This window comes from Cynoglossus semilaevis, chromosome 7 (genome assembly GCF_000523025.1).
Source record: "Cynoglossus semilaevis isolate Cse_v1.0 chromosome 7, Cse_v1.0, whole genome shotgun sequence".
NCBI lineage: Eukaryota > Metazoa > Chordata > Actinopteri > Pleuronectiformes > Cynoglossidae > Cynoglossus > Cynoglossus semilaevis.
The window spans coordinates 4208036-4224879 of record NC_024313.1 but is presented as its reverse complement, the minus strand read 5'-3'; the positions used below and the strand labels follow the sequence as shown (position 1 = coordinate 4224879).

Sequence of the window (16844 nt, the reverse complement as noted above, 5' to 3'; positions counted from 1 at the left end):
CACTGGCTGAATAATGATACTGGTATTGTCACAGTTTTACCTGGTAGGGCAGATCAACCATGCGGAGGTAGGTCTCCATCTTAAGGCAGAAAGGGGAAAGGGATGGAACACCAGTTTTGGGCCTGGAGAACTGGTGGAGTATGATGGCATCTTTAGAGTCCAGCTCTTGCTCCTTTCTAGAGTAAAACAACATCACAGATGTATGTCAGATACAGTTGAAGGAAAAGGATACATCGAGAAGTTCGATAAAGTCTTCAGATATTTGTATTATTTATTAAGGTTTATTGAAAAAAATATTTTTTATCATTTTTTTCACGATTACAAAATAGTGCAGTGCAAGAAACAGCTAAATTACCTCCAAATCTATGTAATTATTCATTTTAAATGATTATGCTATGCCCAAACAAAAAACAACATTTTTTTGCCTCTATTTACAAACATTTATGTGAAGGTCAACAATATCTGTGATTTGATGTATTGACACAACTGAGGAATCTGCAGTCGTGGCCCTTTAACTGGCCCTGGGTGAGTGCCAGCCCTCGGCCATTGATACAGGCCTAGGGGAAAAACTGCAGTATCAAAATAGGAAGGCAGATTCCACAGAAAGGTTGTGCGGCGTTCACGTGTGTCGTGTAAAATCGGTTCCAGTTGCAGAGACAGCAGTAATAACAGCAGCACAGGAGCTGTCCGAGGTGCTGTAACGACTAATTAAAAACATTGTTCCCGAAAGGACAACGCATAGAATCCGTTGATGTATGATGTTTGATCGGCAGATGGCTATATAGTATAATTAATACTAGAAAATATACGTTTATGTTCTAATTACAGCCAAATAAATGATTTCCAACCCGAAACAACATTAACCTCTCTGTGCTCATACATCGGCTGTAGTCTTTTCTTTAAACGAGACACTGTAGTGTGGCCTCTGCGTCCCTCCCTGTGTCCTTGTTATTGTGCAACTGTGGTTCTTGGTCTGCAGGAAACCCGAGACCATAAACAGGACAAGACACGAAACCCTCAGCCCTATTAACAGCTAATCAATAGTGCCGAATAAACGCACAGTTTTTTATTCACGTTCTTTACGAGGGCTGTTTACCAGTCTGTAAAATAACACGCAATATAACACAATTTCGTCCTTGTATTACAGCCGCATGAAAGTGACCTGCTGCCGGTGAATATTATATCAGAACATGCCGATGTGTGTGTCAGGGCCTGTCTGGGCTCGCAAACACATAAAACAGAGTAGACATACGTAATCATAACGTAATCATAATTGAATGATCCTAATTGTGTCTCTCTGGTGGATGACCCTTACCTAAATTAAAGTCATGTTCTTTTTATTCTATTAATGGGCTGTAAAGATGGAAATTCTCTGATGGTAGTGTATGTAACGAGTGAAGGGGGGAGGAGGGTGATGGTGGGGTGTTGTTACATCACAAGTCACCCACTCACGACTCCTCATCTTCTCCCTCCCAGCCTGTGGAGGTGAACTAATAACAACCCCATTTTCAACCCCATTGAAAATACAGCAGACATGAAAGATTCAGACTGAAAGCGAGGAATAACGTTTTGACCCAAAGAGGCCTGAGAGTGATGGAGTGACTCTGTGTGTGTGTGTGGGCGCTTGGTACCTGATGGCCAACAATTCGTGCAGCAAATAAGCAGCAGCAGCGAGCAGAGCTCCTCCGGTCAAATACAGCGTCTTCCGCCACCACGAGTCCGAGCCCAGAGCTGACATTGTCCCACCGTAGTCCTGCAGTGGGTAGGCAATAATATACCCATAAAACGAGAGCTGCCCATCGAAGCCCAGCACCCCGGAAGAGAAGCTCGCGTTTTGCCCCAAATCAACCACAGACGACCGCGTCCAGGCGAAGCCGACCCGCCAGTACATGATCTCGGTCTCCGGCTTCTTTCCGCCTCACTCTGGCTGCTCGAGGCTTCATCGGCGGACGCTTCATTGGAGCCGAAGGCTGCAGTAATAGGGCGGCGGGGGTCGAAACTGTGGTCCCGACATTGTAAACATCTCGCCCGGGTGCTGATGTCCCCGCAGAGGGGTCGACATCATCCGCAGCCCACTCGGAGCTCCACCAGTTGTGCCCTCACTTTTCTCCGTCAAGGGAAAAGATGGTAATAAGGCAACTTCCGATACACCATTTCAAAATAAAAGTTCACTCACGTTTTACAGTTGCCTAATGATGATGACCAAAGTGATTATATTTCTTAACGTTCGTGTCAAGTATATTAGGTTTTCCTTTAAAGTAGACTGTTGGTGGAAGTAGTAACTTTGAATTAATATTGTGGTAAAACGCTGAAGATTAAAAATAGCATGTGCTGCTGTCGATATAGAAATAAATAGCTGAAATAACTATTAACTAAAAAACTATTTGAAATTATTTTATTATAATATTTTATTGTATTTATATTTGTAGATTTTTACCCCTGAGCTTTTCTGTTACAGCCGTTGGAGTACGCTCTTTCTATCAAATAAAAAAGTCAAAGAGACTAAACAAAAAAAAAAAGAAACGTGAATGTGAATGTCAGCGGTCAACTGTAGAGGCGCGTTGATATTGTTGTATATGGTATAACGGAAATAGGAATACGTTGTACGGTTCTTATTACAGTAGTAAAGTCTTTTGCTATTAAAAGAGTGTTAGGTTGTCTGCACTATTCGCCCTCCTGTGGCTCAAACGTGAAACTTCACTCATGAATAAGTCGCCAAAACATCGATGAGTGAAGTTGTACATTTGAGCCACAAGAGGGCAACAAGAGACCTTGTTGTTGGCGGAGCTAAACCGAACAACCGACCGCATTATCAGACAAGATTTCATCATAAAATGGGTTCCTACTAAACTGCCCTCGTGGAACATGAATAAAATAGATACTTTCGATAGTAGAAAACCAAAAACCAAACCAAATAAAAATTAAAATAATGACGACGTTTGACGTTGTTTTTAAAAGTGTATCTATGGACTTTATACATAAATGCATGTTTTCTAAATGTGAAAAGTAAAAAGTTATTGTTATTCTGTTCATTGTGGAAGTATTCTGGGGTATTTCAACAACTTGGTCTTTAACTTAGTTTCAGCTTACTTTTTACTACTTTTTACCTAAATAAAAAAACTTAAGTTAAAAATAACTAAGTAAAACAGTTTTAAAAAGTATTTTTTTAAATAAACCAAATAAAAATAAGTGAATGGTATTGCAAAAAAGCAGAAATATATCAGGATAAAGCTATAAGTAGGAACAGAAATATGTATTTAATCATCACAACTAATTTTAAGTTGGAAGCTAGACTAAAATAAACGATTTTAAATAGTTATACAGCAAATAAATCAAAGAAACCCTGTATCAACCTGGCAGTCATTTTACTTAAAATCCCTTTTTAATAAAAAAGTGTGCGTTAACATTATTTTCTCTGGAAAAAGTCAATAATACTTGGCAAAATCTGGTTTCATTTAAATCAAAGATTTAATTTCTCTCCCCTGCTTTTTGTGTGTACTGTGGATGAAAAATTAGAACGCACTTCGTTTAAATATCGTTGTTTATGATGAAATCTTGTCTGGTAATGCGGTTGGTTGTTACACAAGTGTTTTATTTGTATTAATGACCACAAAATATATATAAATCGAACTCCTGCAATTACCCATTTGTTGGCGGTCATCATCAACACATGGCAAAGTCTTTGAAGCACAGCAGAGAGGAAGCCACGTCACTGTGTTGTTGATACGCTTCTGCATCTTAATGATGATTTCTCTGATTAGCCTCATTTCACCTACAAAAAGTATCACTTTGTACAGTCTGTATAAGCAGAGGGGAAAATATCCATAGAGTACTGCCCCACTGCAGACACGGTAGCTGATGTTCTTACCAAGCCACTGTCAAAGGCTGAGTTTGACAGATTCATGGGATATTTGTTTGGAGAGTAATGTGAAATGGCAGATGAAACTGAACTCTGAACTTTCTAACAAATACATCACATCCACCAAAGAGTAAAATCCATCAATAAATTCAATACCAAAGTTGTGTTCAGCTCGAACTGAACAATGCCAAGAAAAAGAATCCAAAGAACCATAGGTTTCCCCAAAAAGGCAATTTGTCAATGAGTAGGTACACACGATCACTGCACACTACAGTCAGTCTTAAGAAGCTCACACTATATATAAACATTAACTATGTTTTACAAATGTAATCACGCCATAATGTATGTAGGTAGCACATACTCTCAAAATATTCACAATAAAAGAATCGAACACTTCATTCGGCCGCTAAAAAGTAATTATTAATAGGAAACTAAAACAAAAGATTTAAATTTTCTTTAATAGAAACGAAAACACAGATTATACATGAATAACGGGAGTATTTACAAAATCGAGAGAAAAAAGTTGTAATAATTAAAACTGAAAAAAGAAAAATTCTTTCTTATTTACGAGAGGAGCCTCTTGTGGGACTTTCCCCTCACAAGATTTCATCATTAACCAAAACAGAGCAGGGGTGTCCAACCACAGCACAGTTGCACTGGGTGATATCCAATCCAGCACAGGATCTGATTTTTCTTTTTGTTTTGTTTTTTACAGAGAAGACTACTGTACCATAGTCCCTGAGGAAAACAAATCCATACAGACTGTACACACAAACACACACACATGTGCATACACAGTACTTGTGATCAAGGCTTTTTTTTTTATTTTCTTCTTTAAATCCCAGGGAGCTCTATATTTACTGTCTTACTCTTCTGGGAAGTTCAAGGGTATCAGGATCGTCACAATGACTTGTTTCTACTCCACAGAGTTTTTAACATCTCTTCACCCTTACATCTAGGCTGAGGCCTGAGTCGATTACTAGTCTACAGCAGGAGAGAGTGCCGCTGTTGCAGATTGGCTGTGCACTGCTTGTTTTTCCATCAGCTGTTTTGTCCAATCCATGAACTAGCATCGATCAGTGAGGTGGAAAGTGAAGACGAGTCTCTGTGTCAGTGTGTGATGTTGGTCACAGATAAGAAGACATCTCTGGTGGCCATTGTTGCAAAGTTTGTGCCATGAGAATAAAAAATCCATCAATATTACTGGTTGCCATGGAATGGAATGCAGAAGTTCCCTTAAGACTGGCTGTAAGAGTTGCTTTGGTTCCCATTGGAGCTCTGGTCACTCTCACTAGACAAATGGCAGAAAGACGTTGAGGTATGTGTAAAACTCAATAAAACAATTCGAAGTTTGAAACAAAACTATAAATATTTCCTACTACTGATTTAAATTGTTGAGTCAACCCATGTTGGCATAAGCGTCACATAGCTTAAAGTTGAGTCAACCCATGTTGGCATAAGCGTTACATATAATATAATCTAGCAGAGGGTGCTGTTGGTTCAACCTTCCATGAACACTTGGACAATCAAAGTGTGATGCTTTGCATATAGCAAGCAAACTAAAGTGTTTCTACCAAAAAAAAGAAAAGAAACAATTTTGAGTACAATTGTTCTAAATAACCTGGATTCAATTGTTCTATGACTATTTTAAGGGTACTGTTTTGTGTCAAGTTAAATTAAGTTTGCATGTTTGCTGTAATTTGTGTCTTATCTTCATTTAAATGCTTACATGGAAAAAATAACTTTTTTAAGGAATAACAAAAATGTCTGCAGCACTTAAAAGTGACTCCTTAAAAAATATTAAAAGTGTAAACACATCCTCAGACAGACTCAGACCAACCTGTTGGGAGGTGGTTTGGGTTTAGGCATCTTGTTGAGCACAGCAGCTATTTCTTTTCTGTCGTCAAAGTTCTTCCACTGGTCGTACAGTTTTAGAATCACACGTATGATCTCCAGGATCTTGAAAGGAAACATGGGAAATCCAATGTTAAATTAGTCAAATGTCAATCAGTGGTGTGTGAGCGCATAAACACAGCCAGGAGCTTAGATACAGTTAGCACTGCACTGTTAGCAGTGGTTAAAAAAAACTAAAGACCGTCGGTCTTACTTTGTCCATGTCCACAGAGAGCTCAGCAAACCACTGCCTGGCATCTTTCTGCTGGACCACGCAGGCAACATGCAAACAGGCTTTGGGGAGAAAAAAACAGAACCACTCATGTTATAAATAGAAATGTTTAATTTTATATTCGTAACATTATTTAGCAGCTCTGAAAAATGCAGTGATCCAGATCTTACCCAGGGCAATCATGAAGGGAGGATAGAGCAGACAGAGGTCTGTTCTGTATGTGTCATTCACTATTCGCCTGGTAAAGACACATGAGGTCACAATGAACGATGCGAAAAAATACTTTATTTTCATAGAGACTAAATAGAGACTAGATGTTAGGAGCGCACTTCGTGTCTTGTTACATGGAAATAAGCTTAGAACATCTAGTGATTCAGTCTGATGAAGAATTGTATTTTTTGAGGACAACCAGACATGTTTACACAAACATCATAATATTGATTTTGCCTTGCTGCTTGGACACCCTGTCCATTTTATGATGAAATAAAAAGCCTTTCTGAGATACAAAAATGGTGAGAAACCCTAATACTATGAAAAACAATCTTACAAATGACCACTACAGACAGTATCATACCAGGCCAAGGGAAGTAGCATGTCCTCCTGACCCATATCCTGCACATACTGCAGGAGTGGTCTGTAAGGGTGGTACACAATCAGGCAGCAGTCCTGAAACATAAACCCTATCAGTAATGCCTAGCACACAACCACCGTCAGGTTAAAAAACTGTTGTACTCACCATTAACTCCAGCAAGTAGAACTCACATTCCAAAATCTAGAAAAAAAACAAATCACAATTAAGATTTATCTTAATGTCGATGGTGGTTAACTTGGTCCGAAACATTGTCTGATAATTTGCGACTAAAGTGCCAGGAAAGACAAAAAGGCAGGTGAAAAAATTGCAGAACACTGCCAGACACATTAAATAAATCTATTTATTATCTAACATTTTTAGAGAGAAAATATTATATATTAAAAGCATTTATTTTATGGAATATTTTCAAATTTATATTTGGTCTCTCTGCTCGTATCACAACTTCTGTTACATCTGCAGATCAAACAGTAACCTTGATGGTAAGGATGGTAAGGAGGACACACCCTCAGTGTATCACTATAAATAATAATTAACGGAGCTTTCTCAACGGCCATTGTGTCAGAACCACCCAAGTGACGGATTGACAACTGAGTGGAGTTGCTGGGGCATATTAAAATGTCCACTTAGCAACACAGTGATAGATGCTGCCCACAACAGACCTGAGCACTGGTGGCCACGGTCAAAGTTTTCCCACATAGCAATACGTTTTTATCGAGAGACTGTGAACCTCAGTTGTGGAATCTAACATGTTAATGGACACTAACATGACAACAATGTCCTGGTATGCTGCAATGTGGCACAACACTGCATAAATAATTCTGTGGAGGAAGCAGACAAACAAGTCGCTGAAGGGGGAATCCACTAGCGCATAACTTCGACGAGTGATTTAACTGATTTATGTCCTGCTTTGTCTTTCTCTACAACTAAATACACATAATACAAACAGATACAAATAAATAAATTTTACTCACATGATTCATTCTGTATGGAAATTCCTTCGGGAAGGCGTAGGAAAACCTGGTTTTTACTGTAAAAACAAAAGATTTCCATGGCTGGGGGAAACACACTCTGACAGATCCGAGCAGCGATTCGAGGTTTAAAAATAAATACTGTCAGAAGACATCACTTACACACAGAGGTCGCTGCGGAAATCAGCCTAGTATTAGACACAACTCCAAATTCCTGTGACAGAATGCACAAAAAAATATGGGAAATTGATCGGCACAGGCTGATGGATTTTACTTTTTCTTTTTTTTTTACTTTTCCATACCTCAACCTTAGAAGCCAGGAATACACAAGTAGGTGCCATTAGCACTGGGTCTATACTTTTAAGGGAATATCTGCAAACAACAAAAAATGAATTGTACAATATTAGAGGAACATTAAATGCTAATGCTATAAATACAATGTGACAATTCTGCCTTGGAAATATATGTGGTTACAGGAGCTTAGTTGAAAAACGGTATATGATTTTGGCTTTTTAATTTTTAACATTGAAGAGACAACCTTAATATGTGGCAGACTGGACAATAGATGGTTAACAGAATAACATTTAAATTATGTTACTGTTACAATTTTAAAGGTTTTGTTTTGTCGATGTTTACCTGGCGTAAAAGCGTTTGAAGTAAACAGTTGCTGTGGCAATGACCTGCTGCCGCAGCTTCAGGTGTTCACCGAGCGCCTGAATCACTGAGAGGGACACAAATGGCAGAAAATAACAATAGAATATTATTACTCTTATTATTATTATTTTGAGTTTTTAGGACGAGTTATTCTTCTTGTTGTGTTTGGAAGTCCACAGAATAGAGTACCGTTGGAAAAGAAGATCTGCAGCTTCCAGTACTCCTCTTCTGTCAGGAATTTTAAATCCTTCTGACGCTCTTTCATCAGGTCCTGTTTATCCAGCACCCACTGCAAACTTTGGAAAGTAAGGACAAATGTAGCGTCATCAATGTTTACTCGATTATTTTGGTATACCAGTTATTCTAGCTAGCTCATAGCACAACAATCACACTCTGTCCATTAGACATAATTTCTGCAGGTAGGTTGTTTAACTGTTGTATTTATGTGTCATTAGGCTTTCATATTAAGAATATATAGATTTCAGTTCCTTTATTGTTTGCTTTTTGTTGTTAAGGTCAGATCGGTTCAAACCGTATGAAATCAGTTAGACGCAGAGCGAGGCCTCATAACAAAGACGGCGATTTCCAAAATAAACACAGAAAACGCAAAAACCAGAAAGACTTACTAGTGCGAGCTCTGCCAGAAGTTTCCTGCCATGTCGCAAAAAAATTGAGGTAGATATGAACACTAAAAATGTATGAATCGTTTTTAAAGAAGTGGATATCACAACAAAACTAGTTAAGCTGCACATAGGCGCAACATCGAAAACCTTCCGTAGTGCGACACGCAGAGCTCAGTAAAGCGTTCCGGGTTATTTCTTGTCTTTTACCTCCTACAAAGAACACCAACATGAAAGTGAAAAAATATTGCTGGGGCAAATAAAATTGGGATTGCAAATAAAAATTAAATAGGATGACATTTTGGTCATAAAAAACAATAGCCAAGTAGTATTAAAATGGACTGTTTAGTTTAATTCTTTTTTAGACAGAAATATACTTTGTACTGTGAAATGTCTGCATTTACTGTATGTCTATACATTTAAGAAAAGCTTTTATTTTAAAAACTAGTATTCTGTGATTGTTCTGGGTGTACTCATACATGTGAATAAAGTGTTTTATTTATCATGTGAGGTGCATTGTGTGATATGATGTGTATAAAAAAAGTTTAGAGACATTAATAACCTAACAGATTCAAGAAACTGTGTGAAAATAATTTCATAATTATTTGAAATTCCTTTAATTCCCTATAATAAGATAATGTCTTGACGTTCCTGTGATAAATGTTTGTGGCTATGCTCATGATTGGGCTGGGAAGGTTCAACATTCCTCTGTGATGCTGAGGGAAGGGCTGAGCTGATTATAAAGACCCCACCAAAGACTGAAGTTGTGAGCCAACTCTTCCAATTATCCAGTTGAAGTCCTAGCAGCCACAGAGAAAGTCAACATGAGCCGCAGTCCAGAGAGGATGTCCTCATATCGCCGTCATTTCGAGTGTGCTCTGGCCATGCCTGCTACCTTACAGATCAGGGTGTCCAGTCCATCTCCTACCAGAAGAGAGACACGTTACCGCTCTGCCAGCTACACCCGGAGTGGAGGGTCAGTTGGCCGCAGAGCCTTCCCTAGTAAGAGTCAGATGACCAGGTAGGTTACCTGAAATGTTGAACCTAAATTACTTGAAATAGAACCTAATATCTGTATAAAGCATCACAAAAGATGCATTTACATTATTGGTCATAATAATGACAAATGCACTGAAGTGATCTTTGTATAATTTGTGGTGCTTTCTTCCACAGCAGTGTGAGTCTGGGAGCGTTATGCTTTGGTATGTCCATGGGGCTGGGGCCAAAACTGGACCTGGATGCTGCTACAGCCGAGAACCAGGCCTTCATGGTGACTCGAGGCAATGAGAGACAGGAGATGATAGCACTCAACGACCGCCTGGCTGCTTATATTGAAAAGGCAAGGCCTTTTTTTCACATTTCACATTGACCTGCTTTGGCAAGAATCATAATACAGTACTAAGCAAACAAAGAAGTTTATTTCTTTTTTTACTTTTAGGTGCGAACACTGGAGTCACAAAATAAGTTGCTGGAGGCTGAGATTGAGGCCCTGAAAGGTCGCCATGTTAAACCATCTGGCCTCAGGCAGTTGTATGAATCCCAGCTTAGAGAACTCAACAGAGAGGCTGACCTGATGAGAGTCCAGAGGGTGACAGGATTACTGTAATCTTCAGTTTAACCCCATAAAAAAATTTTTTTTGTTTGTTTTTTTTAACCTCATTATGCCTGTCCTATACAGGATAGGTCCTTGGCATCCAAAGAAGCAGTACTGGGCCAACTAGACCTGCTGAAGGCCAAATATGATGAAGTTGTGGCTGCCAGGAAAAAGACAGAGGAGGACATTGAGGCACTTCGCCCAGTAAGACTCAGTGAAAGGTTTAATTTGAAAAAGCATTTTCCAACATATTATTTTTGCTTCACTTTTCCAAAACCTCGTGCCTTCTTCTGCCCCAGGATGTGGACACAGCCACTTCAGCCCGTATCAGACTGGAGAAGCAGTTGGAGAATTTGCACACTGAGCTGGCCTTTCTGCAGAGAGTTCACAAGGAAGTGAGTGTCTGAGCACACGTCTGCCCGTCCATAGCAGGGCTCAGTGAATGAATCAGTAACAACTGCTTGGCATGAGGTAGTAATGAGAAATTTTGAGCAACACCGCAAATGCAGTAATTGACTTTTTGGTGTGACAGAAACGTATGAAGCTGAAGAGGAAACTCTGGCTAACATTTTCACATGGTGTCAGAGAAATACTAGCCCACATTTGATATTTTAAGATAGACTGTGTTACAGTGCTGCATGTGTTGCTGCTTCTTATACTACTGTTTGTTCACGATGTCCTGGCAGGAAATCGAGGAGCTCATGCAGCAGATCTATTCAATAACTGCCAAGGTTGACATGACCTTTGACCTCCCAGATCTCTCCTCCGCAATGAGACAAATTCAGTCTCAGTATGACAGCATCGCGGCCAAGAACCTACAGGTATAGCATGCTGCACCAGTAAAGCTGTGATATCATTGACCTAGTACACATTAACGGACAGAAAGTTGTTCTCTCTGAATTCTACTGGTGATTTTTCTTTTAAGGAAATGGATGCCTGGTACAGAACAAAGTTTCAGGACATGAGTGATGCCTCTGCCAGGCATGTACAAAGTTTTCGAAGCCTGAGAGAGGAACTAGCAGGTTATAAAAAAGAGGTTCGTTTTTTTTTTGTTAAACCTTCACTACTGTTACTTAGCCTTAAAACACCGTCTATTTATGTGACATTAGCTTCTCAACAAAGAGCGAGAACTGGAGTCACTGAAGACTAGAAATGAATATTTGGAGGCTCAGATTCGTGACGCAGCCAAAAAATACAAAAAGGAGGAGGATGATTTGGAGGTATGACTTTTTAATGCACAGAATCAAGTTTACGAAAATCTTTTTAATTCATGTTGCATTTTATTGCTTGTCATCCTGGTTTATTTCTTACAACAGGAGCGCATAGAATCTATTAAGCTTGATCTGAAAGTAATTAAGGAGAAGATAGCTCTGCTGCTAAAGGAATATCAGGACCTACTTAATGTTAAGATGGCTCTAGAGATTGAGATCACCACGTACAGGTGAGCAAAACGCCCGCATGCCATGGTTTTCGAGTGGAAAAGCCACAGCAATAACATTTACAAAGGAAACTGCACAAAACAGCAGGACCTCGGGGTTTCTTTTAAAAATGTGGTATTTTACAGGAAGCTGATTGAGGGTGAGGACAGCCGACTGAGTGACATGGTTGGACACCTGTGCCTTACCGGAGGCCTGTCCATCACTTCCAGTGGAAGCACACGTGTCGTGTCTGCTTCTGCATCAGGTACATCTGGAGACAGCACTGCATCTCAACCAATTCCAAAACTGAACATTCCCCACAGTGACACCAGTCAAAGCACGGACGATAAGGCGGCGGAGGTGGCGGTGTCCTCGCCAGACACCCAGACAGAGGGTGGTATAGTGGAGCAGGCTACAGAGACGTCTGAGAGGAAGACACTTCTCATCAGGTAAAGAGGAAACAGGAAGTGTGCGGACTAAGATCCTGGATGGTTTCCAGCCTGTATGGACAAATATCATAGAACAGCGATCTCTCTGAACTGTCTTCTTCTCTTTGTCTCTGTTTTTGTCCCAGAACAGTTAAGACAAATAAAGACACTTATGAGAGCGACACACAGGAGCGCACCATCATCATTTCCGGAGCAGCTGATGAGACTGACGAAGAATAACCATTTTATTTAACTATCGAGAAATAAAGCCCTTCTCCTAACCCATTAAAAACATGTCAAATTCAGGTTGACTTCACAAGAAAACACAGTGTGTCCTATCTTCTGTAGAGACCACATATTTTGTCCTGACAGCCTGTTTTGCTTGCTCCTAACCGTGTTAGCTTCTTCTTGCCCTGTAGCGCATTAATCCTCCTGTGTGTCAAGGAGACGACTTTGAAAATAACAAATAAACTGCAGCAAACATAGACGTGGTTTTCATTGGTTTGTGTTCATTGCAAATGTGCTGCTCTTTTTTATTCCCTATGATAATTTAAATAGAAAAATACAATATTGCAACTAGAGGTTGCAAAATCACACACTTAACATTCAGCATTTTGGCAGTTAAAACAGCAAATATTCACAGAAACATTAACTTAAAAGGCATGAATTAATTGAGGAATTTATGGGAAATACTGATAAAAATGTTTTCCGTATAAATTCATGATTTGAAAAAAAGTTTTTTTTTTTTGCTGAAGATAAAGTAGCTTAAGTGTATCACTGAGTTGCATTGTATTTCTTCATTGCTAAACTTAGTGCATCCCATTTTCCCAACATGAAGTATATGCAAATAGATACAAAATAAAAGCAATGGTACAAATAGGTAAAATTATTGGTCCATGATAGAATATCACAAATTATATTGAAATGGATAAATAACAGCTTTACATGATTTTGTACGTGTAATCTACATGGAGTTTCAATGAGATGAAATACAGGTGTCCTGTAAACAATTGTGTGTCTTGTGCAATGGTTTCGGCTCCTCTCCTACTCCTCCTGCGCGTTGATAAACTGCTAGACTGACTTCATGTGCGAGGCTATCGGCACTCTCCTAACACAAAAAAAAAATCATGGTTAAAAAAAAGGAAGCTTTAGTCCCACTGTCTTCCCATCGGCAGATGCCAAGGCACCATTATAAAATGGGATTTCTCACCTGCGTTTCAGCCTCAGCATAAACTCTGACCACGTCTTCGGTACCTGAGGGTCTCACAAAGGAGCGTCCCTGTTTGTGCTTCTTCACTAAATTGTCAATGACCTTCTGTAGCCCTGCGGGGCTCATTGTACGTCTCTCAGCATCTATTGTCTCGATCACTCTGCGGTCAGACACCTGCAGGAAAGAAAACCCCAAAACAAAACAATTAACTGATTTGTAATTAATAACAATTTTCTTTCCATTCATTTCATGTATCCCCCGCCTCCCCCCCAAAGAAACCCAAGAAAAATGTCCCCACGCACAATCAATGAGACTTAAAATACTTTAACATAGATTATGTACAAATATAAAGTACCTTGACTTTAAGCTGTCTGTTTGGAAGGTCACTGTAGATGGAATCCCACTGCTGGACAGTCATTCCTTTAATGGCCAGAATGGCTTCAATCAGCAACATGTCAGAAATAGAATCACCTACAGTCTTAAGGAGATAAGAAAAGGTATGTGTTATTTTATCTTCACATGTTTTTACAGTGGACTTCTGGTGTTTATAGTACTTCTGTACCTGGTTGATGACGTTGATAGTGTTCTGCAGCAGCTGAGCTGCTTTCTTGCTGTCGTCACTGGCGTTGAGATCTTCTGTGAGCTGCTGGATCTTCTCTTCAGCTGTTTTGCTAAACAAAACCTTAAGACCATGTAAATGCATTAATACGCATCATAGACATATTTTTTTCTTTACATGGGCTACTGGAGATTTGATTACTCACAGTCCCATGGCCGTTGGCCTCAAAGTAAACACCGATGTCAAAGTCCTGAGCTGCGTGGTGGAGGTGCTTCACTCCAGTTTTAGTGCATTTTACTATTAACTGCAGAAAAGACAAGTCAACTACATGAACACCAATGACTTCTTATTAATGTTAAATAACTTAGAAAGTCTCTTACCTTCATGGTTTCCTCCAAGTAAACTGTTGAGCTGCCATTAGCATATGCTGTTTGCACTACTGCCATATTCAGGTCTAAACCAGCCTTTAGTCCACAAAGAAAAAAAATACTTAGAGGTAGTGAACGAACACGTCCTGGTATAATGTTACATGTGTTGACAGCGAGCGAACCTGTGTGAGCAGCTCCTTTAGGAAAGTGCTAATCAGCGTAGCTATCTTATCTCCATCCAGAAGGTGAAACCGACCCTTGGAGTCCGTGTAGTAATAAACTATTCTGTCGGCGTCACCGTCAAAGGAACAATAACGCTGGTCCGGGTTGACAGTTATACCTTTTCAGGTGGCAAACAGATACGTTAATTAAACTTGAACACCTCAACAACACATTTTAAGGTAGATGTGCATGTAAGAGAGCACACAGTATGTATGTGGCCCTTTAAACAAAGACCAGAGAATATTATATATCATTTAAACAAGTCCCTTTTACCTGGGGGAGGTTTTTGTTGAACTTTGACAAAGTCAGCTCCACACTGGTGGTTTAGTTTCCCCGTGTTGCCATCATTAAACACACAAATCTGCAGCTTGTTGTTCAGGTGACTCTCCATCTCACGCAGCTTCAGAGCACCAATGCCATTAGCACCATCAACCCAAAGCTGCTTCTGGTCATCTGTCCAGCTCGACGCCTACAACAAGGAAAATGATGGAGTTAAGAAAAAAAGAGGACAAATTTATTTACTGAACAGATTAAATATTAAAACAAATACATAGTGAACAGAAACACAGGGTGACATTAGGTAACAGGAATGAATGACACACCCAGGTCACTTACATTCTTAATGAGCTGGATGAAAGCCTGGCAAAGTTTTCTGTAGTATCCTTCTATAGTTGGCTCTCCATATTTACCGTGTGTGTTCTGACAACAAACCATGTAGTGGAGCTGTGGCGTCGTCACTAAACCATAATCTGGGAAGAAATGAAAAAAAAAAATGTGACAAACAGGACTGAAAAAGAAGAAAATATTTTTAAAAATCTGTCAAACAGAACGAGAAATAAATATAATTCCAGGATTTTACCTTTGGTTAATCCACCAAGGGCAGTCACTCCACTCAGCACTGCCTGTGAAAGAGCAGCACTACTGCTCCTGTAATTCAAATACAATGCATTCATTACAACTATAAAGTTTTATTGGAATTCGAGCTTAACATTATTCAAGATTTAAGAGCAAAGTGAATATTTTTCAATATTAAAATAATTTAATAGAACTAAAATTAACAATGTAAAAAGCACAAAAAAGTAAAAAACAGAGGGATAAGAATATTTTACCTGGTGTCCTTGCCTACAAAAACACTGGCTTTCTGGCTCATATCAATGTTCTCTTTTTGTATAATGTCTTTCACAGCAGTGACTAAATCAGTGTCCTCCTCTGCATTTGCTAGCCTAGTGGCGTAGCATTCCCACGTCTGTGTCACCATCTCTCCCATAGGGTCAATCACCTTCACCCCATTATCCTCCTATAGCACACAGTGTTGTTAATAACTTACAGATTCTGACATTCACTACTCTAATATATTTGATTACTATACTACAGTACCTCGGGGTTGTGTGATGCAGTGACCATGACACCAATGGTGGCTTGGGTTTTCTTGGAGCGGAGGGTTGCCATTAGTCCCATCCTGAACATGACATGATTCAGGTGTTTGGCATTTGTTCTGAAGCCAGCGGTGCCATACTGCAAAACCAGTCCTGGAGGTTTTGGGTGGTGAGTGGACTGTTTTATTACTTCCTGAAAATGGTCCATGCCTGAAAAATACGTTAGAACATAAAACACAGGCAAGTCAGACCATGATGAAAACCACCGATTCATCGCAGTGGCTCAGGACAAACTGTGTGATGTCAGGACCAGGTCCTGGTTTGGTGCCATTACTTAGTCATTTTATTATTGCATTTCCTTTATTTTGGGCACATCCAATACATTCTTATTAGTCATCAAAATGATTTAAATTCAATTTGTTCTTGTGTTTGTTTGTTTTAATGTCAGTCTTTTTCTTACATTACTGAATAATTCTTTGGTATATGATTATGGTCTTCCTTCATTCTAATAACTTAAAACCCGATGTGCAACCGTTGCATTAAACACCCTTTTAGACTACAAGAAAGTCGCCAAAAACACCGGGCAAAGACGTGGCTCTCAACAACTCACTTAGTCTTTCTATATTTATAGGACAAAATCACATGGTTACGGCTTTATATAAACATTGCAAATATTGTGAATGACTGTTAAATTGCACTTACTGTGTTGTTTTCCCGTGTTTAACTGCTGCAGGGTTAAAGGACAACACGTTGACTTTACTCACCACTGATGATGTGGCATTTCCTGGTTTGTTACGTGACGTAATGACGTAATGACGTACGCAGGCGACGCTGTCAAAGCAAAAAGCCAT

The 16844-nt window shown here is 39.4% G+C and overlaps 4 protein-coding genes across 7 annotated transcripts in view; 1 reads left to right on the top strand and 3 right to left on the bottom strand.

The window, feature by feature from the left end:
- The window catches only part of faxca (failed axon connections homolog, metaxin like GST domain containing a), a 37215-nt gene extending 35032 nt beyond the window's left edge, over nucleotides 1-2183 (bottom strand). For all 3 annotated transcript variants that reach the window (XR_003050142.1, XR_003050143.1, XM_008312869.3), the window contains exons 1-2: nucleotides 1632-2183; nucleotides 41-176 (exon numbers count right to left, since the gene is read on the bottom strand). Coding sequence is in view for 1 of the 3 variants with exons in the window: in XM_008312869.3 (XP_008311091.1) it covers nucleotides 41-176; nucleotides 1632-1891 (396 nt within the window). In the remaining 2 variants the exon portion in view is untranslated. The remainder of the gene's footprint in view (nucleotides 1-40; nucleotides 177-1631) is intronic.
- A 2115-nt stretch (nucleotides 2184-4298) lies between these two features.
- ccnc (cyclin C) lies at nucleotides 4299-9002 on the bottom strand. Its single transcript, XM_008312865.3, has 12 exons — nucleotides 8825-9002; nucleotides 8388-8494; nucleotides 8181-8265; nucleotides 7847-7916; nucleotides 7707-7758; nucleotides 7548-7603; nucleotides 6721-6756; nucleotides 6559-6650; nucleotides 6155-6222; nucleotides 5967-6046; nucleotides 5700-5818; nucleotides 4299-5150 (listed from the first exon to the last, which is right to left on the bottom strand). The coding sequence occupies exons 1-12, from the start codon at nucleotides 8854-8856 to the stop codon at nucleotides 5096-5098; spliced, it is 852 nt and encodes a 283-aa protein (XP_008311087.1). The 5' UTR covers nucleotides 8857-9002; the 3' UTR covers nucleotides 4299-5095.
- Nucleotides 8537-12597, top strand: ngs (notochord granular surface). Of its 2 annotated transcripts, XM_008312866.3 has the most exons (12): nucleotides 8537-8617; nucleotides 9514-9839; nucleotides 9992-10157; nucleotides 10257-10406; nucleotides 10497-10616; nucleotides 10712-10807; nucleotides 11099-11233; nucleotides 11338-11448; nucleotides 11522-11632; nucleotides 11729-11853; nucleotides 11977-12279; nucleotides 12405-12597. In XM_008312866.3, the coding sequence occupies exons 2-12, from the start codon at nucleotides 9643-9645 to the stop codon at nucleotides 12496-12498; spliced, it is 1608 nt and encodes a 535-aa protein (XP_008311088.1). In that variant the 5' UTR covers nucleotides 8537-8617; nucleotides 9514-9642; the 3' UTR covers nucleotides 12499-12597. The 2 variants fall into 2 exon arrangements, with proteins under 2 accessions (XP_008311088.1, XP_024912598.1); XM_025056830.1 differs by lacking the exon at nucleotides 8537-8617 and having other exon boundaries at nucleotides 9390-9839; nucleotides 12410-12597.
- Nucleotides 12598-12760: 163 nt separating this feature from the next.
- Nucleotides 12761-16829, bottom strand: pgm3 (phosphoglucomutase 3). The gene is made up of 13 exons (XM_025056829.1): nucleotides 16696-16829; nucleotides 15995-16203; nucleotides 15727-15914; nucleotides 15477-15544; nucleotides 15233-15366; nucleotides 14891-15086; nucleotides 14578-14735; nucleotides 14408-14491; nucleotides 14233-14331; nucleotides 14031-14150; nucleotides 13824-13946; nucleotides 13469-13642; nucleotides 12761-13366 (listed from the first exon to the last, which is right to left on the bottom strand). Exons 2-13 carry the CDS (start codon nucleotides 16199-16201, stop codon nucleotides 13235-13237), a joined length of 1683 nt encoding a protein of 560 aa, XP_024912597.1. The 5' UTR covers nucleotides 16202-16203; nucleotides 16696-16829; the 3' UTR covers nucleotides 12761-13234.
- Nucleotides 16830-16844: the final 15 nt, after the last annotated feature.

Bases quoted from the DNA above. Each gene is read 5' to 3' on its own strand.
- ccnc (XM_008312865.3), bottom strand. From the start codon at position 8,856: ATGGCAGGAAACTTCTGGCAGAGCTCGCACTA. The intron at 6,223-6,558 runs GTATGATACTGT...TGTCTTTACCAG, and splicing joins ATGCTACTTCCCTTGGCCTG to GCGAATAGTGAATGACACAT. The intron at 5,819-5,966 runs GTAAGACCGACG...TTTCCTTTCAAG, and splicing joins TCTCTGTGGACATGGACAAA to ATCCTGGAGATCATACGTGT.
- ngs (XM_008312866.3), top strand. From the start codon at position 9,643: ATGAGCCGCAGTCCAGAGAGGATGTCCTCATATCGCCGTCATTTCGAG. The intron at 10,617-10,711 runs GTAAGACTCAGT...CTTCTGCCCCAG, and splicing joins ACATTGAGGCACTTCGCCCA to GATGTGGACACAGCCACTTC. The intron at 10,808-11,098 runs GTGAGTGTCTGA...ATGTCCTGGCAG, and splicing joins TGCAGAGAGTTCACAAGGAA to GAAATCGAGGAGCTCATGCA.
- pgm3 (XM_025056829.1), bottom strand. From the start codon at position 16,201: ATGGACCATTTTCAGGAAGTAATAAAACAGTCCACTCACCACCCAAAA. The intron at 15,545-15,726 runs GTAAAATATTCT...TTTGAATTACAG, and splicing joins TTTGTAGGCAAGGACACCAG to GAGCAGTAGTGCTGCTCTTT. The intron at 13,643-13,823 runs GTACTTTATATT...TCTTTCCTGCAG, and splicing joins ACAGACAGCTTAAAGTCAAG to GTGTCTGACCGCAGAGTGAT.